The sequence below is a fragment of the Vicia villosa genome, linkage group LG2 (assembly GCF_029867415.1).
Source record: "Vicia villosa cultivar HV-30 ecotype Madison, WI linkage group LG2, Vvil1.0, whole genome shotgun sequence".
Taxonomy (NCBI): domain Eukaryota; kingdom Viridiplantae; phylum Streptophyta; class Magnoliopsida; order Fabales; family Fabaceae; genus Vicia; species Vicia villosa.
Genome location: NC_081181.1, coordinates 222,908,712 through 222,934,682, shown reverse-complemented (window position 1 = coordinate 222,934,682; position 25,971 = coordinate 222,908,712). Strand labels below are relative to the sequence as shown.

Here is a 25,971-nt window from a genome sequence, read left to right as displayed (position 1 = left end):
GGCCCTTGTCTGGGTGCACTCTTTGATGTTCCAACCACAAATAATTTTGGGTTTCATTTCATCTAGTATCAATCAAGGTATGCTTGATCTCTAATTATTATAAATCAATCCTAGTATTAAGGTTAATGTTGAGATGCTTTATTCAACATTTTGTGATGAACTTAATGATGAAGATATGGATAATGAGAGTGAGAGAGCAAATCAATTCAACATTTTCACTTTTAAAAGTGGACTCTGTTCTCTATACCTCTTTAGAAATTCAGCTTTATGGCTTACTTTGGGATTGGATTGCTATTCACAATTTAAGTGTTAAAATGGATTTTCTAGTTTGATTTTCTAGATCTTAATATATGTTTATCTAGTTTGATTTTCTGGTTTAAAACGGATTTTGAATGTATTATTCTTTAGTGGTTTTTAATTTCAATTTGCATGAATTATTATTAGAATAACAAGGTGTTGCATCTTAGTGAATTTAGTTGCAAATTGCTCATTTTGATGCACTACTAAAGTTCCTCTCCTCCACCCAACTTTTTTTTATTAATTCTTGTTTTTTTTGTTGTCCTGTTTCTGTTTAGTGTTTACTCATATAGTGCTTCGTATATGATCAGAATTTCACAGTCTATTTGCAATGACAGACTAACTGCTTTTTTAATTGAAGTCAACATGTAGCTTTTCCCTGCAACATTTTTTTTCTTTCTGTTGAACCATATTTATTGTGTTGAGTGGTTATGATGCTTCAATTTGTTTTCTCTTTTCTAATTTGTAAAATGTTAAATTGCAGTACAGTGACCTTGTTCTTTTCCAAAATCATAGAGAGTCAATGGTGAAACTACGATTAACTATGCAAAAGCAAAGAAAGGGTGTCTCACTCAAGTAAGTTTGATTTGCACCTTATTTGAACTTACTTACATAAGCACCCGAATAAGTGTGTTATTAATTTTCTCACAATAACTTAAGTATGGTGCCTCCTATAGATAGCAAATTATATACGAGTACCACCTCTAGAGTACCTAATTTGTTTTTAGAAGCCTGCATTTAATAAGATACAAATTTATGGCATTTAGATTTCAAACTTTGTTTTGAGTCATTTATTGTGCTAGCTAGTATAGAGACAAATGAAGTACTAAAAAAGGAAAAGAATAAATAGAGATAAAGTTATTTGTTTCTATATAGGAACTTCTTCAATCAATGCTACCTACCCATCAGTTTGTACTAGTAACACCATCATAAATACAAAGTTTGGTAGGTACACCATTTTAATTGAAATCACGTCAATATATATAGAGGAGTCATATTTCATTTTGTGAACTACCATTCAAAAAGAAATTCTACATTCAGTGAATCATAATATATTTTGAGTGATTCTACTTTGATATTTACATTGCTCTCTACATTCTTTGAATCATGACATCTCAATATCGTCCAGATTTTCGTGTAATAATAATGGGAAAAAAATCTTATTATTTTTAATCTTGATTTTTTAGAAATGACGTCCCCAGATGATAATGATAAACTATAGCTTACAATGATTGGCTCCTTTGTCTCGCGGTGGACGTACCTCCGGTTCTTCTTCCTCCGGACATCCACCTCCTCCGTCATATGTTCCGGCCCCGGTTACACCTCCTCCGTCACTTGTTACTTACAGTAGTACGTATTTTTATTAACATGATAAATCCAATACAAAAACATTGTGCGATACAATCCGAAATCTGAACAAAACAAAACAAAACACGTCAAACAAAACAAAAACATGTTATTCTGCCCGACGAGCGATACAAAATACACATCAAACAAAATAAAAACACGTTATTCTTCTCGACGAGCGAACTCCTCCGAATGAAGATAATTATACCAATCTTCATCCCACTCAGTATCAGAATCATCAGCGTTGATCACGCCTGAAGGCTGAGCCTGCGCGTCCGAGCCATGGACTCCCAGGGGACGAGAAGCAAAACCAGTCAAAAACTTCTTCTTCTCCTTCACCTCCTTCACCTCCTTCACCTCCTTCACCTCTTTCACCTCCTTCTTTGAAGAACCCTTTCTTCCCTTAGCGCCCTCTTTAGAAGACGCAGTCCTGCGTGCTTGTTGGTTGCCTGACATGTTCCTGTAAACAGTTGAAATCGATTAATATGCGAGACAAAATAAAAAACAAAAAAATTTGAACTTCTGATACAATTCGGAAGTTCATTTCCGAAAACTGGGAGGGAGGTGTTTTCGGAAATGAACTTCCGAAACACCCCTGCGATGCACTTTTCTGCAACTTCCATGGCAGACCCCTAAACCAAACTTCAAACCAAATCAAAATGCTTCTAAACAACCTAAATACTACTAACAACCTAACCATATATCATTTACGCAATTAAAACCCTAAATAACATGCATTTCAATAATAGATCTAAAAATTTCAAAACTTACAAAGTGTTAGGATTGAGGGCTTTTGAATGTTGTTTAGCAGTGTGATTGGAGCCTTGATGCAGCTTTGGAATTCTGATTGCACAAATTTTCGCCTTTGCCACTTTTTGTTTTGATTTAGGGTAAATGAATGGGGGAGGGGGAGTGTTTTGATAAATCAACAGAAATCGCAGTATTTCGGAAGTGAACTTCCGAAATAATGTTTTCGGAAATGAACTTCCGAAATAAGTCAATTTTTTCAAAAAAAAAGCGCTTCGGAAGTTCATTTCCGAAGCAGGGGTATTTTGGTATTTTCGCTGGGGGTGACCCCCATAGGGAGGTGGCCAAAGAAATTTTCTATTTTTGAGGCTTCCAAATGGTGTTCAACACAAAATATTCTGGGAAGAACGTGATGGTGATGTTTGGTTTCAAAAAAAATTGGATAGATTTTGCAAAGTGTTTAAAATATGGAGATATCTTAACTTTTAAACATACTGGTGGAGCATACTTCAAAGTAAAGATATTTGGTAGAAATTCTTTAGAAATAAATTATTCAAATATCAAATGTTTAGATGAAGTTGTTGATTTAAGTGATGATGAGAGTGAAGAACACACACAAACTCAAAAGAGAAAAATTGGCAAAAGAAAAGTTGCAGATTTGAATTCAAGTGAGTTTATGTAATATCTTTTTCAATTTAATGTATTTTCTTAATAATTTTAACTTATTCTTCATCTTGTTGTTATTCTCTTTTCTTTTTTTGGTTATGTATGATTTCAAATTTTTTTCATTTGTTTTTTTCCTTATAAAATATTGTTTTATTTATAATTAAATTTATTTTTTAACTATAAATTGATTGTATAAACAAAATCACAAACAGAATTCTTTATCTGCTACAAAGTAACTTGTAAATAATGATTTTTTTTTTAATTTTGTAGGTAGAAACAAAGGTGTGATTAAGAAGGCCAAAAAATGTTCAAACATAGCAAATATTAATGATGGGAGAGTTAATAAGGAGAGTCCATATTTTGAAGTTACATTGACACCAACTTATGTCAATTATTATAGTATGGTATGTATACTAACTAAAATATCTTATAATTTTGACTTTAATTTATATATTTTAATCACTAATAAGCCATTATTCATGAATTGAAACAGAGGATACCAAATGTGTTTTCAAGAAAATATTTGAAAGAGATGGAAGAAATTGCAATCTTGAAAGTTGGGGAGGACATGACTATGAAAGTGGGGATCAGGTTTGATACTAACGCCAAAGGAATGGTTTTTCAAAATGGTTGGAAGAATTTTTCACAAAAATATAATTTACAAATCGGTGATATTTGTAAATTTGTGATGACACAATCCAAACCACTTTTATTTTCTATTGCTATTACTAGAGCCAAAATTGAATCAAAACCTAAGAAGTTCCAAGGTTTTTCTTTCTTTCTTACTTTGTTTTTCTTGGCTAATATATTTTGGTTTTTTCTTTGGCCACCTCCCTATGGGGTCACCCCCAGCGAAAATCCCAAAATACCCCTGCTTCGGAAATGAACTTTCGAAGCGCTTTTTTATTTTAAAAAATTTCCATAATTCGGAAGTGCATCTCCGAAAACACCCCATGGGGGGTGTCTTCGGAGATGAACTTCCGAAAACACCTCATGGGGGGTGTCTTCGGAGCGTAGTCGACGAACGGCCTCCAGGTGACGTCGTCGTGCATCGTGCGGTCCAAGTACAGACGGTATGGTCTGTGGTGTCGTTTTCTTTTACCTCCCCGTTTCACTTGGGAGGACGGCACGCTAAACCCTTCACGCGAAATTTGGAAGGAGAATGCGCCCGTGGTGGGATGAATTTTATTTCAGTTCTTCCTACGATATCACACGAACTTTCTTATTTGTCCTACGAGTAGGAAAGGGGAAAAAAGATCTCAACTAAACCCTAGGAGTTTGCTAAGTGTGGGGATTTCACCTAGACTAGAAATTCTGGAGTCCGGGGGGTCGGTTATACATAGGGAAGTGTTTAAACACCCTACATATCTGTAGTACTCTACAGGAACCTTCTCTGTGTCATTGTGTTTGTGTTTGCTGCTAATGATTGGGAAAGTTTCTCCTTTGTATTAGGAGAAGGAATTGAATTGATTAAAGAAAGACAGACAGATAGACAAACTGACTATCTTTGGTATTTTATTAGCTCGCTGAGATTCCTTGTGAACCTCATGCCTACATATCCCTAGTGGAAGTCAGAGCTTAATGTAGTTCGGGGAACTAACTAGGGAAATTAATTGTTTTTTTTGGTGCCTTGCTTGAAGCTCAAGGTTGAAGCTTGGAATTAAATCTCTGTTTACAGTAAAGAGACATGAAATCATCTTTACAGAGAGATATTTGTACTATTCTACCACAAACATTTAAAGGAGTGACAGAATAACTGGATTCATTTCATTCAAGAGGGGGACCTTACTTGCGTGTGCAAGTATGCCAGTCAGATGCCTCTTAAATGAAAGAAAGATGCTCGTCCAAATTAGGGAAAGTGTACAAGTCTGGGGATGTGCCAGAGCATGTCTTTCAGAGTCCTAAATGGGAGACTTTGATTGAAATTGAAATTGAAATGTTTGTTTGTTTGAATGTGGTAGAGTAGTAAAAATATCTCTCTATAGAGATAAGCTATGTCTATCTACTGTATAAAAGATTTGACTTTAGCTGGCTTGTATGAGGCCCAAGCTTGAGGCTTTTTGATTGACTTATTAATTATTATTGACTTTGGGAGATGACTCCACTGGGGGATTAATTACAGGGTATTTTTGTGTTCTGTACAAAGCCCAGAATTGAGGCTGACTCTACTTAGGGAGACTCTATTTGTGTGCCTTGTACAAAGCCCAAGGTTGTGGCTGATTGCTGAGGATAATTGAATGAATGACTCTATTTTATGTGCCTTGTACAAAGCCCAAGGTTGTGGCTAACTCTAGCTAGGGAAAACATTATTTTCTGCCTTGTACAAAGCCCAAGGTTGTGGCAGATTCTTAAATAAACTGAGTGTGGATGACTCTATGGGGAAAAGATCCTAGGTGTTAGGAATCTTTGACACATGAAAATATGGTTTATATGCCTTGTACAAAGCCCAAGGTTGTGGCTACTGAATGATGAAGAACTCACTGGGGAGACTCTATTATCTGCCTTGTACAATGCCCAAGGTTGAGGCTGACTCTTGACATGGGAGTTTTATTGTTTGGGTGCCTTGTATGAAGCCCAAGGTTGAGGCTAACTGTTTTTGTTGGTTTTGACTCTATTGAGGAGATTTTATTTATTAAAAGACTGTTTTTCTTTGGAAGCTAACCCTTTCCAGGGATTTTGACTCAGCTGGAGAAATTTGTCTGTTAAAAGACTGACTTTATCATGTTTTTTGGAGGCTGACCCTTTCCAGGGGTTTTGACTCTTTTGGGGAAATTATCTCCTAAGAGAAATGAATCTTTATTTTTTTTGACATTTTTTTTATTAATTGACTTTGGAGGCTAACCCTTTCCAGGGATTTTGTTAAAATGAAGGAATGTGTGGAAGCTAACCCTTTCCAGGGATTTATGGAGGTTGATTTTAATTGACTTTGGAGGCTAACCCTTTCCAGGGGTTTTTATTAACATGAAGGAATGATTTGGAGGCTAACCCTTTCCAGGGGTTTATTGAAATGGAGGTTGATTTTAATTGACTTTGGAGGCTAACCCTTTCCAGGGATTTTTATTGAAATGATGGATTGATTTGGAGGCTAACCCTTTCCAGGGGTTTATATTAAAAATGAAAGAATGATTTTGGAGGCTAACCCTTTCCAGGGGTTTATTGAAATGGATGGCAGAAAGATTATCTACTGGAGACTTCTTGTTTAAAGCCCAAGATGAAGGCTGACACATGCTGAGGATGATCAAACATGGATCCTAGACTCTGCTAAGGAAGATTGATGAAGATAAGGGTGATAGAGACTGTCCATGTCTCTCAATCCAAAAGGTGTACTCAATGCAAAATTGAGACAAACTTAGCTTGTTTAAAGTCTGGTTTAAATTGGAAGAAACTCACCAGGGTAGGCTAAAAGGTGACTAAAGACCTGTTCCTATGTTTATAAGAAACCTGATGGGTCCTTGTATACAAGCTCAAGAGGAAGCTGGAAATGCTTTTAAGAAGCCTGTGGGTCCTTGTACAAAGCCCAAGAGGAGGCTAATCGAGGGTCCTTGTTATAGCACAAGAGAAAGCTATGTAGTTTTGAACTTATTTTGGCTCTAAGCAAATGGGTAAGAGGTTTCACCGGGAATAATTCCTCTTTGGGTGGATGTGTCCTATTATTTGGATTCTAAGGTTTTTGCCAAGATGTTTCACCGGGAATAATTCACCTTGGGGGTTTGAACTACAGATCTCTAATTAGGAAAGAGCCTTCACCGGGAAGACATTCTCAATCCTAGGCCATATTCCTATAATATATATATATAGTTTAACTGTCCTAAGGTTTATACTCAAACGTAGTTCTAAACTAATATATGCACAGTTTATATTTGACAGTAATTTAAATAAAGACTGTAAATTGAAAGCTTGTAAAGCCTAACCTGGATGGAGTGGAGGCCATTGAAGAAGTATGTACAGAGCCTCAACAGTAATTTTTGTTGTTTTGTTGATGACAGTTGAATATATGATAAACAGTTAATGGTTTTTGAAAACAGAAGAAGTGAAGATGGACAAAGGTCACATAGGTATCTGAAGAGTTTCACCGGGAATAATGCCCTTCAAATACCAGAAGAATGTTTTGAAAACAGAAAGAAGATTTTGAAAATACAGTTTTGAAAAACAAGCTAAGAAGAGAAGGTTTTTGGGACTTACACTCTATTAGAGGCCCAGTACTTTACAGTACTGGTGTAAAAGCAATTTGAAAATGATTTGGAATGATACAAGGTTTTGTTGTTTGAAAACCTTAATCATCCGTTTAATTAGAGATTGAAAACAGTTTTGAATATTGACAAAAGTCAACTTAATCAAAGTAAAAATAAAGATTTTTACTTAATTAAGACCTAAACAATTAGGGTTTTATCATAAAATTATTTACAAAATGATTAGGTTAAAACAAAGTGAAAATATGTATTTAAAGTATTTAAGAAAACACTTAAAACATACTATTTTAAACCTAATAAAAAATATATGAAATAAATAATATTTTTATGATTTTTTTATTTATTCACAAAATAGGTATATTAAATGATAAGTGTGTGAAAAATGAAGTGAAAATAAATTAATTTGATAGGTTAAATAAATATGTGAAGTTTGTGAGAAAATGAAAGAAATTGTGTGTTAAAAAAAAGTTTTGGCCCTTGGAGGGTTTGAACCCACGCCCTCTAGGTCACACACTCAAAACAAACACCACTGAGCCAACGCGCGTGTGGTGATAGTAACTTGCATTCATTTGGTTATGTTTCAAAACAACTAGTAAATCATTGAAAAATAAAAGAATCAAAAAGTCTGGGGCGAGGGGGATTCGAACCCCAGACTTGAGGCATGATGAGACTAAGGGCGTATGGGAGGCCACTAGGGCAAGTTTGTTCAGTCGTTTAAGGAACGCATACCATTCAAAATAAAATAAACTTTGGCCCCAGATTCAAATTTTGCGCGCCATGGCCATAGTCATCTTCTTCCTCGAGCTCAAAGATTTTTAAAATCCTAACTCTCTGGTTTCTCAACTAAATGACATGATGTAAACATCAATCTTGTTCTAAATTTCCTCACGAATCCAGATATATAACTAACATTTATTTATATGAACTATAGCTACCTAATTTCTCAGAAAACTCTAAGAACATATAAACCCTAAATTTGAAATTAAATGACAAACAAGATGAATAAATGCAAGATGATAGAGGGTTTTCAATCCTCTGATGATGCTAAACAAGATAGAATCGAGCTTTAACTCAGTGAGTGCTTAAATTAAAGAGGTGAAGTTCAGAAACTTACCTCTGAAACTGGAGGTCGTGAGGATGATTGAGAGCACCTGGGTTTGAATGAATGATCTCAATAGCTTCCTTGAGACTCAATGATGCTAACTGAATGCTTATTGGAGCTTGAATCCTCCTGAATTGCTCTATGGACCTCCCTCGATTTCAGCTTCAAGTGAACATGGAGGTTGTTGAATTTGGAGTTACAGATGAGCTGCAGCCATCTGGTTAGCTTCACTATGACCTGAGGAGTGTGCCTGGATGATTGGCTTGACTTGAAACCTCCTGAATCACTCTATGGACCTCCAACTGCAAATGCTCCAAAGTGAGAGCAACAATGGTGTTCCTCTACTTACAGAAGTGATCCAGGTGCTTGGATCACCTCAAATGACCTCCCTTGAGATGTTAGAATGCTCACTTTCCAAAGATAAGCTCTGGTTTGAAGAAATCGATTCTTCTTGCCAAAGAACTTTGAAAAACAATGAACATGAGAAGAGAAAGAGAAAGCAAGGAATATGGTTGCTTTGGTGTGTTTTCTGAATGAGAATGAGGCCTCTATTTATAGGCAATTGGTTCAGTACTGAGTGAGAGTGTGAGCTTGCTTAATGAAGCAAGTTTGGTTTCTTAGCCATGAAGGAATTCAAAGAATATTCCAAGTGCAATGATGAGCTCTTTGATACCACTCCCTAGCCATCGGTTTTGCTTGATCTTAGGGGACCAAATGGCTGCAGAAATGAGCTCCAATTGGTTGGGAGAAGATTCCTTTGATGAATCACCAATTTGTCATAAATTCAAAAATGCAATCATTACATAATCACATGCCTTTGTTTTTGGGAATCTTCTCTAATCCTTATGCAATGATGGAAATTGATGTATGGTATGGTTTCAGATGCATTAGAGGTCGTGTAGCATCACTTAGTGAAGCAAAATGCACAAAATTGCAAAGTTTCAAATTGTACATGACCTATAATTTTACTTCATGAGGCCAACTTTGAACAAGCATAACTCCTAGCTCAAATTGAATTTGGAGAAGGTTGAACACAATTTGGAAAGCCCTAAACATCTACTTCAAATCATTAGTTTGGAGTTTCTTCAGAATCCTTTGGCAAATTTGTGAAAAATGAGGCCAAAGTTGGAAGAAAACTAGGTTAAAACACTTAGAAAAATTTCTAAGTGTTTATGACCTAAAACTCCAAAATTTCCAAAACTCTTAAATGATTGATCTTTTGAAAAAAGTTCCTTTGTAAGATGTTGTTTTATTTTGCAAGATCTACAACTTTCATGTTGGAAGTTTTTTGAGTTGTGTAGGTGAAATTTTGAGTTCTCACCATGCCTTAAAAAACCCTAATTCCCGACTTTTTGCTCCTTGATGAATTTCTTTGAATTTCTTTGGTCAAATGACTTCATTATCCATATATTGATGATATTGATCCTTAAAAGTCATGGTTTGACCAAAAACCTTAAAAGTCAATGATGATCCCACACAGTTGACTTTTCCTGACAAAGTGAATTTTTGGGCTTTTGTGTAGAAACAAGATCTTCTCTTCAAATGAATGATGTAAATGGATTATATTGAGGTAGTAGAGATTCTTAAATCATGTATTGAGTTTTGGATCCATGCCCTGATTAAAAGTCAACCATCCTGGTGAATTAGGTCAAAAACCCTAATTGTCGACCAGATGAGAATGATGAATGTAGACTTTGAATTGAGGTGTGATGTCCAGTGGATCTTGTCATATGGGTTATTTGAAGATGATTGATGTCTTTGAATGATCCCCTGGGGCTTTTTAGGGTTTCCCAAAGGTGATCCCTGATTTTAGTCCTTGATAGACCCCAAACCCTAGTCTGTTGATCTGAGTAATCCTGTACTTAGATAACTGGGTGTCTTAATCAATCATAGGTGTAATAATGAGGGTTTTGAGTCTTATGCTTGTATTAGAGACTAATCCTCCTATTGATTGATCCTTTGCCTGAGTTTTCTTGTCTTTGAACACCCTCGATTGAATGTCAGGCTGCTCTGGGTACTTGCTTTGACTTGATGAAAATCCTGAAGATATGTCATCTCAGGGGGGTCAAAAATTAGGGTATGACATGGTCCCACCGCATCGTTCCCCCTCTGGAGAGCGTATCTGGCGGCCCTGGGCATGGCGTCCACGTAAGCAGGATCGATGTGAAAGCCGTGGATGCGGGAGAAGTAGGAGATGATCCAGCTCTGAAACAGAAACAAGATAATGTATTAAAATTAAATACGAAACATATATAAATAAATAAATATGATAATGTATTAAAATAAAACGTACCGTAAGCAGTGTGCAGGATCCGACCAACTGCCTCGTCCTCCAGTTGGAGGCCTCATTCAGCTTCTGGTAGAGATATGCAGAGTAGCTGACCCCCAGTTCCATTGGTGAACGGTATCCAGGTCCATGAAATAGCGGAGGTAGGCCACGTCGACGTACCTGGCACTCTTGTCCACAAAGCATGCAGCGCCTACCACATGCATGTACCAGCACCGGAGAGCGCAGCCGCGGTGGTACTCCCTGAATAGGCCGTTATCCTCCTGCTCGGCCTCGGCCGCCGCATCCAGGTGGAACTCAAAATAGATGCTCAGTGTAGTGAACCGGACATGAGGCCCACAAGTCGTGACGCACTCAAAGTGAGCAACCTCGTGCGGCAGGCCCAAATAGTGCATCATCCACTCAATGGCCTCGACCCTCTGGATCCTGGAGTGGTCCAACAGCGGCCCCCTAATAGGCAGGTGGAGAAGACACTGGACGTCATGCAAGGTGATCGTCAACTCCCCCACTGGCAAGTGGAAAGAAGACGTCTCCTTGTGTCAGCGCTCCACAAATGCCCCCTGCATGCCGGTGCTGATGGTGGTGTACCCGGTCATGCAGAGCCCGCTAAGCCCTGAACCTCGCACATGGTCGTTAAACCACTGAGCTGCTGGTTTAAATAGACCGAAAATCTTCCTGGAGTGGTTCACCATTTTCAATGGCTCTCTCTCCTGTTACAAAAAAAAAAACAAATAAGCGAGAAATAAACGGTAAAATTATAAAAAATGGTGACAAATAAACGGCTAAGTTAAAAAAAATACCTCTCCCTCCCAGATCCGCCGAGCGACGTGATCCTGGTAGTGAATCAGCAGGGAAGTGTCAAAAGGCCCTCCCGGATAGCTATCCACCTCCTGCTCCTCCTGCTCCTCCTCCTCCCCGACTAGAGGGTCAACATCCGGTATGACCTCCTCCTCCTCCTCCTCCTCATCCTCATCCTCCTCCTCTCACTGGCGGGAAGAAGATACCCGAGCCAGCCTACTCCTAGAGCCTGAAGCAGATGAACTCTCCACCAAGTCCTGTGGAACGTGCAGACGGCGTCCCCGGCCCCGCCCGCGTGTTGACGCCAGCTGCGCCGCCGCCCGCTCGCGTCTAGCCGACGCAGTCTGGGACTCCCTGCCCTGTCTGATGCGTGCTGGCTGGTTGCCTGACATGTTCCTGTAAACAATCGAAATCGATTAATATGCGAGACAAATGAAAAAACAAAAAAAAATGCACTTCTGATACAGTTCGGAAGTTCATTTCCGAAACTGGGATGGAGGTGTTTTCGGAAATGAACTTCCGAAACACCCCTGCGTAGAGCTTTTCTGCAACCTACAATGGCAGACCCCAAAATCAAACTTTAAACCTATGTCTACACATTCTAAACATCCTAAATACCAGTACCAACCTAACCTAATACATATTTTCCTATTTGTAAACACCCTAATATCAATTTTAAGCATAGATCTAAAACTCATAATGCTTACCGATTGAAGAGGTTGGAGTGCTTTTTAATGTAGTATAGGAAGCTTGTTGGAGCCTTTGATGTTGCCTTGGAAGTCTTTTAACAAAATTTCGCCTTTGGTGTTGTTTGATGTTGGATTAGGGTAAATGAATGGGGGAGGGGGAGTGTTCTGCTTAATCTGCAGAACGCGCATTGTTTCGGAAGTTCATTTCCGAAATGCTGTTTTCGGAAATGAACTTCCGAAATAAGACAATTTTTTTTAAAAAAAAAAAGGCGCTTTCGGAGATGAACTTCCGAAAACACCTTTTTCATGCAGTTCGGAAGTTTATTTCCGAAGTCAGGGGTAGTTTGGGTTTTTCACCAGAGGTTAACTAGAAGGTTGGGAGGTTGGCAAAGAAATTTTCTATATTTTTGACTTGATATTTGATTAACATCTTACATTTAGATTTATTAATAGTTTTTCTTAATTTTTTTCTTCATTGATTATATAAAAAAAGGTGTCTCATCTGGTGGTGGAACAATTCCAAAAAGAAAAAGCATTGGAGAAAGTTCTAGAGGTCGAGGTCGCCCAAAAAACATGTTTCCAAAGGTATTCTTCTAATTTCATAAAAAAAAATCAAATTTATTAATGTGAAGATTTCTTAGATATAGGTAATTTTAAATAGTTCTGTTAAGGAGAAATAGTTTTTGATTTGATCTCTACATTTATCAACAATTTATATATTTTGAACTAAAAAGTTTTTAGTTGTGTTGTTAAACTAGTTTAAATGCCCATGAATTATTATTTTTGTAAAGATATAGTGTGAAGGTCCAAATTTGTTGGGAGTTCAATGCAGCAACCTTAACAAGAGAGTTGTAGCACAAGACTTGCACTGTCTGTTCCAAGTTAAACAAGAGAGTTGTTCTTTGGACTGTAATAATTTATGTTAGCTATATTGTGTTGAAGTCATTAAACTAGTTCTTTAACTTTTGTTATTTTTAGTAGTGAGTTCAATGATACGCTAAGTAAAAACTACTAGATTCCTTTTAGACATGATCCACAGTTAATGACAAATGTAGTTTTTTATACTCATGCATTGGACGCTTAAGACTACAGGCTGCTATTGAATAAGCAAATGTGTAGAGATAATTACAGATGTTAGAAAAAGGAGACCATGTGAGAGTACATTGATCTATTCATAAAGGTAGCAGTGTAAGTATGAAGTATTAACAATGAATTAAAATTTTGGATATTCAAAAATGGGTCGAAGTTAAATTTCATAATTTATAAGGAGCTTGTATCATAAATGACTCGCTGAATAGGGCATAACCTTGTATTTATTCTAAAGAATAGATCTTTGTTAAAGATGGGGAGAAGAGACCTTGAATATAGTTGTACGCCCGAGAAAGAATGTAATCACCGTTAGAATGAAAAATACCAAGGACACCAAGCTATGTTCTCTTTATACACTCTTTTGAACAAATGAAGGGAGAAATTTTAGGAAGAATGCACAAACACCATCTTCAAGGAAGTTGAGATCAAGAGTCCATATTTAGTTAGACTCAGATAGGATAAATAAGTCAAAATACTATCATTTACGCAAAATTTATGGCCAGAAACTAATGAATGCATCCACCTGAATGATGTGATTGAAGAGATGATCAAGAAAGGATGGCTCATCGGGTATACCCAATATGTAAGTCAAAGAGACGACATGTACCAAAAGATAAAGCATCAGGGGAGAGATGAATCACAATGGAATAAATGGTCCTCCAACCATAAAAAAGGCTTCTCCCTATAAGACTACAGATCTTGTAAATGGAGTTGGGCGGAAGAAAGATAATAAAAACGAGGAAGAAGAATGTGGAAAAGTGAAATGCCAATCTGTCATGTATATTACTGGAGGTCTTCCTAGGGCAAAAGATCCTTCCAAGGGGACCGTAAAAATGAGAAATTTGGATGTAATGGTAGTTAAAAAAGAAGAAGGAACAACTTCTGACGGAAACCGAAAAAAGACATATCCTCGGACTCCAAGATAGGAAAAGGTGGGAAGAATCCCAAATGAGATATTTCCTTTTGTGATAACGGAAACTATGGTCAATTTTGACGTATTCAAGATCCTTATTGATAGGGGAAACTCTTGTGGTATTATGTACATATAGATTTTTGAAAAGCTTGAACTGAGAATGGCTAATTTATGAACAATCTAACACGGTTTCACCAGGTGTGCCAATTTGTTTACCAGTGATTTCTGACAAACAACCACTAGTCCTCCAAATTACTAATTATACTATGGTTACTCGCAGGATCGACTAGATTGATCCTAGGACATGTGTCGGAAAGTTCTTATAATGATAAATGAAGTCATACTTATGAGTTTTATTTCTATGAGGAATGTTGTATAATCCAAGGCTTGATATAAAAGAAAGGTAATGTAAAATACAATGCAACGAAGTAAATTGCAGAAAGTAATTCGAAAAGACAGGACTGTAAAGGTAAATGTTTCGAAAATAAAAGTAAAGATATCTAAATGACTTGTGTTTAAAAACAAAAACACTAAAATTGTAATGGTGTTACACGTACATTTCTCAGCGAAAATTTGTTCTCTTACGCTTGATACTTGAATGATTTGTGAGTGATTTATACAAAATGAACACCCCTGGATCCTACCACTAAGACTTTTATTTATACTATTTCTACCCTAACGGTCCTACTCTAATGAGATGCCACGTCGCTCTTTTGCATGCGCATCGAACTCCTGGAGTTTCACGTGTCTCTTCGATTTGAAACAAAAGTGTTTAAAATTTTAATCTTCCCGCTCGAAACGCTTCAACGCGAAGCATCGTGATTGTCAGAATATTCTAAGTCTTTTACCCCTTGTACTTCGAAGAAGAATTAATTCAGATTCGTGTCAACTTAAAAACTCTCTGACAGATAAAAATTTAAAGATAGCCTTTTAAAGGCCATTCTTTCTTCGAATCAAATGACTTTGAAGAACATCATTGGTTGTGTCGAAATCTCCAGCTAACAATGACACACGCTCTTTTATTTTAAACGTTGTTCTTGGGAATGAAGAACATTTCAATAATACTCACGATCTTATGATAATGTTTGTTTTGATCTAAGTGATTCTTTAAAGTAACATCATAAACTTGTAAAGAAAGTATGCTAAAGCGAATTAAAAATAAATTGCATGAAGTAAAATTCTTGAAATGATAAATTATAAACGTTAAAAAGTAAATATGGTGTTTACAGGTACATTCTTAGGAGATTCTTTTCTCAATATGCATATACTTTAAGTTTTAAGTGAGATTTTGTACAAATGGATGAACACACGAATCCTAACGCTAATACTCCTATATATACTAAACCGAGAATAACCGTTTTCAACAGTCCTTCGTTTAGAACATGCCATGTTTCGCTCAACATGCCTTCCTTTCCCCCTGAAGCTCCACACGTCTTCTGATAAAACGGACAAGGACGAAAGTCAGTTATTCCTTCATTCAAACTCAACTTCTCTGTCGAATGCCACCCTCTTTCGTCGAACAAATATAAAAATTAGCAAATATTTCTAAGTCCATGTCCAATGCTTCCTTCTTACAAAGTGTGACTTCGACGTGATTTTAGCAAACATGTTATTCTTGTTGAAAGCTCACAATATCTTAAAAGATATTTTTCTTCTTTATTAGGATAATATGGTGTCGAAAACTTCATCTAACAAGTGCACCATAACTATTTGTAAACAATAAGAAAAATACAAAAATATTACAAAACTGTTGTACAAAAATAGCACAGACATGTTTCGGAGATGTACACCCGGAAGTGTTCATCTTCAACATGTCCCGAAGTTGTGCCTACGGAAGCAACATTACTTTTTTTACAAAATTTTGATGATTAATGTGAGCAATGTAATGGACAAAGTTGAATTTTTACCAAAAATTCAATTTTCTCTTGCTCCCTTTGATTTGTTGCACCAAAAAGTTGGAGTTTTGAAGTGAAAAATTATATTGACGGTGTAGGGATTTTAAGGTTGGTGAAGGTGAGTGTTGAAGAAGAAAACCAACAATGGGGGAGTGATCTTGCTGGTTAAAAATATAGCAGAAAGTTTCAGAGCTATATTTACAAAATATTCTAGCGCTAAGACGTTTCGTATAAGTAGCTCCAGAAGATTCCCTGAACTGAATTATTATGAAGATTTTCTCAATTTTATTCAGTTTAAAATACTTCCATATATGTAGTTCCGGAAAAAAAGAAATTTTGGTCAAAAAAAGTGCTTCTTTATATGTATCTCCAGAAGCAGAGGACGTAAATGGAATTGCGCTAGGTGCCTAAGAGTATCAAGGGGTGGATTAAGAACTCACTTGAAAAATTAGGTTTATTTTAAATTTGGGCTTAAAATTTTAAAATGGCCAATAGCATCTGTAACAAAAAAATGTAGCAAATTGAACAGATTTGAAACGAACGCAAACAAACCAAAGATTAAACCAATCAGAAGTATGACCTATATATCTCACTCGTGGATTGGTTCGGTTCCCATTTTTGGACCAAATTCCGAACTTAACTGAACCGTTGTCCACCCCTATGTTAAGCTATGTGTTGCGCGGTTTTCAAATTAAGTGGTTGTATGAGTGAATAAATAATATGGATAATATTAACTTGTGTTCTTGAGTCACATGTTAATAATTAAACGTAGAAATGTCTTTTTTAAAATTGTGTATTGTCTTTATCAAAAGTGTATAATTAATTTTCTATTATTTTTTCAATACAAATATTTTGTAATCATAGGTTTCTTATCGTATGTTCTTCGGATACAAGTTAGTATAAAATGGTGTGAGGTTTGCGATCAGACTCACTTCATATGCAAATGAAGTTATATAGACATTTAATGTGAATCATGTTATATTGGCTAGTTCTTCATCTTAAAAATTATCTATAAACAAGGCAAAAGTGAATCATATTATGGGCCCGTTTGTTTTTGACTTTTTTTAAAAATGATTTTTATAATGTTACATAATTTAATGTAAAAAAAATTACAAAGAAACTTCTCATAAAATAAAAGCTTCAAATAAAAATTTGGTATTCTTAAAATGTTATTGTAGGTATTTTATCTTTTTATTGAAACTTTTTTTGGATGTGAAAGTTTTAAAAAATCACTTAATTTTAAAGATATTTCAAATAGATTCTCATAAAAGTCATTTTTGAAATACTATTTTTTTTTAAATTATAAAAAAAATAATTTTGTAAAATCTATTTTAAAAAATACCAGAAAAAAATTCTATTTTTTTAAAGTTGAAACAAATCGACCCTATATCTACTAATTACTCATGCAAGGCAAAAGTACTTTCGTGTCTTTTATTCAAATAAAATTCCGTTCCATATAGCACTGTTAAGATTTAAAGTAAGAAATTACTACGATTCTTCATGAATACAACAAATATTTTGTTTGGAACTATAAAACATGCCTTGGAACGATGTTTTGTAGAGCATAGATTTCATCTTTTAATCAAGAAAGGAAAAACGATTAAATATACTCGCCATATTTATACAAAATAATCAAACAAAACCTAATGGTGATGTTGAGATGCAATAAGTTATGCCACTTTTAAACCATTCCATAACTTTAGAAAATTTCTTTAGCCACCTCCCTATGGAGGTCACCCCCAACGAAAATCTCAAAATACCCCTGCTTCGGAAATGAACTTCCGAAGCGCTTTTTTTTTTAAAAAAATTTCCACAATTCGGAAGTGCATCTCCGAAAACACCTCATGGGGGGTGTCTTCGGAGATGAACTTCCGAAAACACCTCATGGGGGTGAATTCGGAAATGAACTTCCGAATTATGCAGAAACTGTGTTTTTTTTATGTTTTTTCTTAAACTGTCTCGCATTTTAATTAAACGCAAACGCCAAATAAAAATAACCAACAGATAAACTGAAAATACTAAGATGATAAATCCAATCCAAAAACATTGTGCGAAAGATACAATCCGAAATCAAAACAAAACAAAACAAAACGCGTCAAACAAAACAAAAACACGTTATTCTGCCCGACGAGCGTTACAAAATACACATCAAACAAAACAAAAACACGTTATTCTTCCCGACGAGCGAACTCCTCCGAATGAAGATAATTATACCAATCCTCATCCCACTCAGTCTCAGAACCATCAGCGTTGGTCACGCCTGAAGACTGAGCCTGCACGTCCGAGCCATGGACCCCCAGGGGACGAGAAGCAGAACCAGTCAAAACCTTCTTCTTCTCCTTCACCTCCTTTTATAAAAGAAGAAAGGGAACAAAAACGCTTGGGAAACAGACAAGTCATTAAAGAACAAAGACGTTGGAAACCAGCGACACGCCGTCAAAGAAGTCAGAACGCATGCACACAAACTTCAAAGAAACAGGCACAATAAACAAAGGCGTTAAAAATAAAGTATTTGCAAATTAAAACGGACACTCCCTACCCTCTCTAGCCGACGCAATCTTGGTCTCCCTTCCCTGTCTGATGCGTGCTGGTTGGTTGTCTGACATGTTCCTGTAAACAATTGAAATCGATTAATATGCGAGACCAAAATAAAAAACAAAAAAATTTGAACTTCTGATACATTTCGGAAGTTCATTTCCGAAAACTAGGATGGAGGTGTTTTCGGAAATGAACTTCCGAAACACCCCTGCGATGGAGTTTTCTGAAAACTTCCATGGCAGACCCCTAAACCAAACTTCAAACCAAATCAAAATGCTTCTAAACAACCTAAATACTACTAACAACCTAACCATATATCATTTATGCAATTAAAACCCTAAATAACATGCATTTGAATAATGAATCTAAAAATTTCAAAACTTACAAAGTGTTAGGATTGAGGGCTTTTGAATGTTGTTTAGCAGTGTGATTGGAGCCTTGATGCAGCCTTGGAATTCTGTTTGCACATATTTTCGCCTTTGCCACTTTTTGTTTTGATTTAGGGTAAATGATTGGGGGAGGGGGAGTGTTTTGATAAATCTGCAGAAATCGCAGTATTTCGGAAATGAACTTCCGAAATAAGACAATTTTTTCAAAAAAAAGACGCTTTCGGATTTGCATCTCCGAAAACGCCTTTTTCTTGCATTTCAGAAATGAACTTCCGAAGTCAGGGGTAGTTTGGAGTTTTCACCAGAGGTGGACTAGAAGGTTGGGAGGTCTATAGAGAAATTTCCTAAGTTTAATGCTCAATTGGGCTAAAACAAAACCCAATATATAAATCACGTATTGAAATAAATTAATGTTGAATTGAAGGTAACTTGTGCCTTTTGTGATGCTCGTTCCATCAATAACAAACATATAAGATATATTTGTACTGAAATAAAACAACTTTAAAGATAAATATTGAAATGGAACATTCGATCAAATTTACCTGCTTGCAAACTAATTCCACATCAAGCCTTTGGATTATTGGCAAACTTTTATTCAAACGAAATATGCAGTTCTCTTCAATTGAGACAGAGAGATGAGTTAGAGTAGAAGAAGAAATATCAATACATTCAGAGCCAGAACATTGCTCAATGGCGAGCTTTTCAAGTAATGGGCAGCCGGGTAGAAGACTCTCAAGTGCACCCGACTCAAATGTCATAAGAAGTAAGTGAAGCTGAAGCAAACTCTTAAATTCACAAAAACTAGGTGGAATTGACAAGTTAAAATAGAAGAAATACAAGTAAGTCAATCCTTGACAAGAGAAGAGATGAGATGGAGTTCGAACGTGAACTTTCTCATCTTTATCCAGATAAATGTGTTTAACACCTTTCCTTGACAAAAACAAAAACCACTTATTATGATATTCAAATGTGATTTTGTGCTTGGGATTGCGAGGGAGGTAAAGAATAAATTCATTTATTGGTCCATTATGGAGGAAAAGAATTTTTGTGATAATTCGATAAAACTCATGGGCAGGATTATTAAGATTATCAAACAAATGGTAAAATTCTTCATCAAACTTAAATCGCGAGACTAAAGTCCACATATACCTCCATTTTCTAGACAAAATACTGGTCTTAACTAGATCTTTAACAATCATATGTTCTAGGATGCAATCAATCACAGTACCAGGTAACTCACTAATATTCGATCAATATCATTACCATAATTGACCTTCTGGTTGGACTGAATCATAACTGAAATACAAAAAACAGAATGAAATAATATAGTATTAGCACGTCAACAGACTAGAGAAATTACATGCTAAATCAGAATCAAATAATAATTAATATCCAATATGATAGTAAGAGATATTATAATATACCGTAAATAAATATTAAAAAATATACAATCAACCAAAACAAACTTAATATACTCTATGAGTTTATTGTTAATCTCTCTAAATCATTACACTTTTTCTTCCAAACTCCACCAGAAAAGAAAAAAAAACACCCATGAATAGAAACTAAGAAGCCCTTCAAAGTTGAGAGAATATATCATTCAGAGAGCAGAATGAAAAAATAATCAAATAGAAACTAAGAAACATACATACATTTATTAATATGTAATCCCATCAAACATAAGAAAAAAAAAGTCTAAATATAGTTCCAGTAACCATATATCTACCAAAGCTCAAACAACACACATACTTATAAACTAGACTCGTATAAAAGCCCCAGTAAGTTAGTTAGAATCTTTCTAATAGGTCCTTAGATTACTTGCTAATAAGCTCTTAGTATTTAAAACAAACTTTTGTACTTACCACACACACGGTCTTAGACCAAAAAAAAACTAGTTAGGAATTGTTTAAAACAAAGAGTTTGTTATAAATTAAAAAATATAACTTAACAGAGATAACCCAAAGTGAACACTAGAAATCCCAAAACACATGACAAAGTGAAGAACTTGTTTATAGATAATGTAACATATTAGCACGATTCAAAGTCCTGCAATCAACTTATACAAAATAAGTCCACGAATAATTAGAAAAGCATTAGTTAAACAAAATAAATATTCTTAAATATGGAGATTAACCATTCAAAACCAGTTGAAACAAATCGACCCTATATTGACTAATTACTCATGCAAGGCAAAAGTGCTTTCGTGTCTTTTATTCAAATAAAATTCCGTTCCATATAGCACTGTTAAGATTTAAAGTAAGAAATTACTAAGATTCTTCATGAATACAACAAATATTTTGTTTGGAACTATAAAACATGCCTTGGAACGATGTTTCGTAGAGCATAGATTTCATCTTTTAATCAAGAAAGGAAAAACGATTAAATATACTCGCCATATTTATACAAAATAATCAAACAAAACCTAATGGTGATGTTGAGATGCAATAAGTTATGCCACTTTTAAACCATTCCATAAGTTTAATGCTCAATTAGGCTAAAGCAAAACCCAATATATAAATCACGTCTTGAAATAAATTAATGTTGAATTGAAGGTACATAATAAAGGAAAGACAAGAATTAAAAATTAAAATAAAATATATTTCAAAATTGAATATCTATCTATCTATCTATGAATGAGTGAGTTTAACTTGTGCCTTTTGGGATGCTCGTTCCATCAATAACAAGTCTTGCGAAATGTTTAACATTATCCTCGCATCCGATTGCATTTCATAAGGAAGTTCAAAAGTAAGAGTCTTCAACGACGAGGAATTTGCAAGAATGAACCGTGCCAAACTCAATGCATGTTGACTTCTACTTCTAACTACGATTTTAACCTCCCCAAGTTTACTAAGGCAACAACAACTGCACTCTAACTTTTCCGAAGGGTCAGGCGCTTGATTCTCATAACCAATGCCATAATAAGTCTACAATATGAAGAAAAAAACTAGAGTCAACAGATGACAACAAAAAGACAAGCTAACTTAGCTAAGAAGTATATGCATATGGTGTTATGTTACCTGTATAACAATTTCCACGAGGTTAGAAGCACTTTTGAGTATACTAATAATATACAGAAGTTCTTTTCTTTCATCCAAAATCACATAGTCTAAACTGAGATACTTTAAGTTTATCAGTTGTGATAAAGGAAAGATATTTGCATGTGCATACAACATCTATATGCAAGAAGAAAAAAAAACAAACATATAAGATATATTTGTACTGAAATAAAAACAACTTTAAAGATAAATATTGAAATGGAACATTCGATCAAATTTACCTGCTCGCAAACTAATTCCACATCAAGCCTTTGGAGTATTGGCAAACTTCTATTCAAACGAAATATGCAGTTCTCTTCAATTGAGACAGTGAGATGAGTTAGAGTAGAAGAAGAAATATCAATACATTCATAGCCAGAACATTGCTCAATGGCGAGCTTTTCAAGTAATGGGCAGCCGGGTAGAAGACTCTCAAGTGCACCCGACTCAAATGTAATAAAAAGTAAGTGAAGCTGAAGCAAAGTCTTAAATCCACAAAAACTAGGTGGAATTGACAAGTTAAAATAGAAGAAATACAAGTAAGTCAATCCTTGACAAGAGAAGAGATGAGATGGAGTTCGAACGTGAACTCCCTCATCGTTATCCAGAAAAATGTGTTTAACACCTTTCCTTGACAAAAACAAAAACCACTTATTATGATATTCAAATGTGATTTTGTGCTTGGGATTGCGAGGGAGGTAAAGAATAAATTCATTTATTGGTCCATTATGGAGGAAAAGAATTTCTGTGATAATTCGAGAAAACTCATGGGCAGGATTATCAAGGTTATCAAACAATTCGTAAAATTCTTCACCAAACTTAAATCGCGGGACTGAAGTCCACATATACCTCCATTTTCTAGACAAAATGCTGGTCTTAACTAGATCTTTAACGATCATATGTTGTAGGATGCAATCAATCACATTACCAGGTAAGTCACTAATTCGATCAATATCATTACCATAATTGACCTTGTGGTTGGACTGAGTCATAACTGAAATACAAAAAAACATAATGAAATAATATAGTATTAGCATGCTAAATCAGAATCAAATAATAATTAATATCCAATCTGATAGCAAGAGATATTATAATATATACAATCAACCAAAACAAACTTGTGCACCCAGAATGTCAATATCACTTAACAGTTACTATATCATAAGAACTTAGTATTTAAAACAAACTTTGATATAATAATAATAATAATTATGATATAAATGAAATATTAAAGGTTTCTGATTCTTACCGGGAACAACTTTGATTGATTTCAAACTCGACAATGGAGATCCAGGAGTTCGATTTCGATTTTAGAGTTGAAACTCAAGAGCAATTTTGACGGTCAAATTCGAAATCGATTTTGGGGATTTGGGTTTCGACGGTGGAAATCGATTCAAATCAAAATAGGTTTAGACTTTGTTTGGTTTATGAGGGAAAACAAGAATGAAATTGAAAATCAAATTTGAAAAAATTGAATACGAGAGCTTCAAAAATTGGTTTCTGGGTAATAATCGAAAGGACACGCTAACCTAAAATATACTTTTTATTGCTAACTTTTTTTTGGACTAATAATATTTTTGTTTCATTATTATATGTTTTTCTCTACATATGTACACTAAAAAGTTAAAATATATAATTCACCATAAATTTTGTGTCGTTTTTTTTAAAAAAAGTTTAAGTGCGATATTTTCTAATGTCATCATGTTGACACTATTAAAAATTAATATTTTACTTATATTTTTATATCTTATTATATTATATTTATATTGTTAACAAAGTTTATTACCATTAATAAATTTATAGATTTGTGTTATAAATATAGGTTTCTTACTTTAATAAAATTTATTGCTATTAATATTATACATATATTTTTATATTATTGTTATTCATTTTTAAATAAAATTTATATAACATTAACTATATCTTATTCTAGGACATATAATATGAGAATGTCATATTTATATGAGAATATAAATCGATTTTGATTTTAGAGTTGAAAGTCAAGAGCAATTTTGACGGTCAAATTCGAAATCGATTTTGAGTTTCAACGGTGGAAATCGATATAAGGTTTGGTTTATGAGGGAAAACAAGAATGAAATTGATTTGAAAAAATTGAATTGAAAAATTGGTTTCTGGGTAATAATTGAAAGGACACGCTGACCTAAAATATACAGTACGTTTTTATTGGACTAATAATATTTTTGTTTCATTATTATATGTTTTTCTCTACATATGTATACTAAAAAGTTAAAATATATAATTCACCATAAATTTTGTGTCGTTTTTTTTTTTTTTAAGTTTAAGTGCAATTTTTTCTAATGTCATCATGCTGACCCTATTAAAAATTAATATTTTACTTATATTTTTATATCTTATTATATTATATTTATGGGGACAACTTTTTTACCCATAAAAAAAAGTTGAGTAGTGTACATTTAACCAATCATATTATGCCATTTAACTTTAACACATTTAATTATTTATTAAATATTACAATTGTTTGTTGTTTTCAAAGCATTTTACACATAAAATAAGTTTAGGCAATTTTTAGAGTTGGATAAATAAGAATTCACCTATATTTATATCGTTAGCAAAGTTTATTACCATTAAGAAATTTATAGATTTGTGCTATAAATATAGGTTTCTTACTTTAATAAAATTTATCGCTGTCAATATTATCCATATATTTTTATATTATTGTTAATTCATTTTTAAATGAAATTTATATAACATTAACTATATCATATCCTTAATTTATTAAAACACAATACTACTATTTACCATTTTAAGAGCCTAAAGATCTGTTTGGTAAAACTAGCTGATAGCGGATAGCTGGTAGCTTTTAGTTGGTAGCTGGTAGCTGATAGCTAGTGGCTGATAGATACAAAATGACATTAATGGCATTTTAATTAATGAGGGTAATAATATATTTTAGTTAAAATAATAAGGGTATTAATGGAAGAAAAACTCACAAGCTAAAAGCTACAAGCTCAAAAGCTACTTCAAATAGCTTTTGAAAAAAAAGCTAAAAGCTAGTAAAAAAGCTACAAGCTAAAAGCTAAAATAGAGTTACCAAACAAAGCTTTTTTATTAATACGAGCTGAAAAGCTAAAAGCTAAAAGCTAAAAGCTTTTTTTTTGTCTTACCAAACAAACTCTAAATACAATCAATTCTCGCCTAAATTTATTTATTTAATATTTACAATATTTTTTTCATCTCAATCACATTTATTGAAAAGAACAAGAACACATTTGTTGTTCCAGTATTTCTTTTTTTTTCTCAACCACTTATTCTGTTTCTAATAAATATGATTTCATTATTAATTATTAATTATAATTATAAATTATAATAAAATATGAATCATTCTCAATGAGTCATTCTACATTCCTTTTTTATCTCAACTACTTATACTCCTATTTTATATTCCTTTTTTATCTCAGTCACTTATTATACTCATTTTCTTTAATCCACGTTCACCTCCCGAGAAAAAATTGACATATCAATTCATTATTATTAAATTGATTAATTGATTAGTAAATAAATTTTTCATCCCATTAAGTTATAATAATTAAAAATCTATTTCATCAATTTAATTTATTTATTTATTATATTATTATTTTTTATTATTCCCTTTTTTATATCAATCATTTATATTTTTTCTCTTTTTTATTTCAACCATTTATATTCCATTTATATTTTATAAATAGCTCAATATTTAAATTTACAATTTAATTTATATTCTATGTTCTTTCTCTCAAATTATAGTTTATAAATAGGTGAATATTTAAAATCACTTAATTATTTTTAACAACATATTTAAAAAAATTGATATTAAAAAATATTATATATTTAATGTAAGTAACAATTTAAAATTTTGATATTCTTAACTTAATTATTTTTCACAGCATATTTAAAAAAAAAACTTTGATATTAAAAGATATTATATATTTAATGTAAGTGGCATACAAAATTATCTCTAAAGTGTTGGC

The 25,971-nt window shown here is 34.0% G+C and overlaps 2 protein-coding genes across 5 annotated transcripts; one reads left to right on the top strand and one right to left on the bottom strand.

The window, feature by feature from the left end:
- Positions 1–1,478: 1,478 nt before the first annotated feature.
- LOC131654032 (B3 domain-containing protein REM23-like) lies at positions 1,479–13,148 on the top strand. Of its 3 annotated transcripts, none has more exons than XM_058924430.1 (4): positions 1,479–3,059; positions 3,328–3,461; positions 3,551–3,824; positions 12,617–13,148. In XM_058924430.1, the coding sequence occupies exons 1-4, from the start codon at positions 2,768–2,770 to the stop codon at positions 12,718–12,720; spliced, it is 804 nt and encodes a 267-aa protein (XP_058780413.1). In that variant the 5' UTR covers positions 1,479–2,767; the 3' UTR covers positions 12,721–13,148. The 3 variants fall into 3 exon arrangements, with proteins under 3 accessions (XP_058780413.1, XP_058780412.1, XP_058780414.1); XM_058924431.1 differs by having other exon boundaries at positions 2,706–3,059; positions 3,551–3,648; XM_058924429.1 differs by lacking the exon at positions 12,617–13,148 and having other exon boundaries at positions 3,551–7,338.
- Positions 13,149–21,117: 7,969 nt separating this feature from the next.
- Positions 21,118–23,536, bottom strand: LOC131654030 (F-box/FBD/LRR-repeat protein At1g13570-like). 2 transcript variants are annotated; one of them, XR_009299185.1, is made up of 5 exons: positions 23,232–23,536; positions 22,832–22,976; positions 22,225–22,298; positions 21,965–22,120; positions 21,127–21,871 (listed from the first exon to the last, which is right to left on the bottom strand). XR_009299185.1 is itself a non-coding variant. In XM_058924426.1 (4 exons), exons 2-4 carry the CDS (start codon positions 22,972–22,974, stop codon positions 21,575–21,577), a joined length of 1,203 nt encoding a protein of 400 aa, XP_058780409.1. In that variant the 5' UTR covers positions 22,975–22,976; positions 23,232–23,536; the 3' UTR covers positions 21,118–21,574. The 2 variants fall into 2 exon arrangements, 1 of the variants encoding a protein (XP_058780409.1); XM_058924426.1 differs by having other exon boundaries at positions 21,118–21,871; positions 22,225–22,976.
- Positions 23,537–25,971: the final 2,435 nt, after the last annotated feature.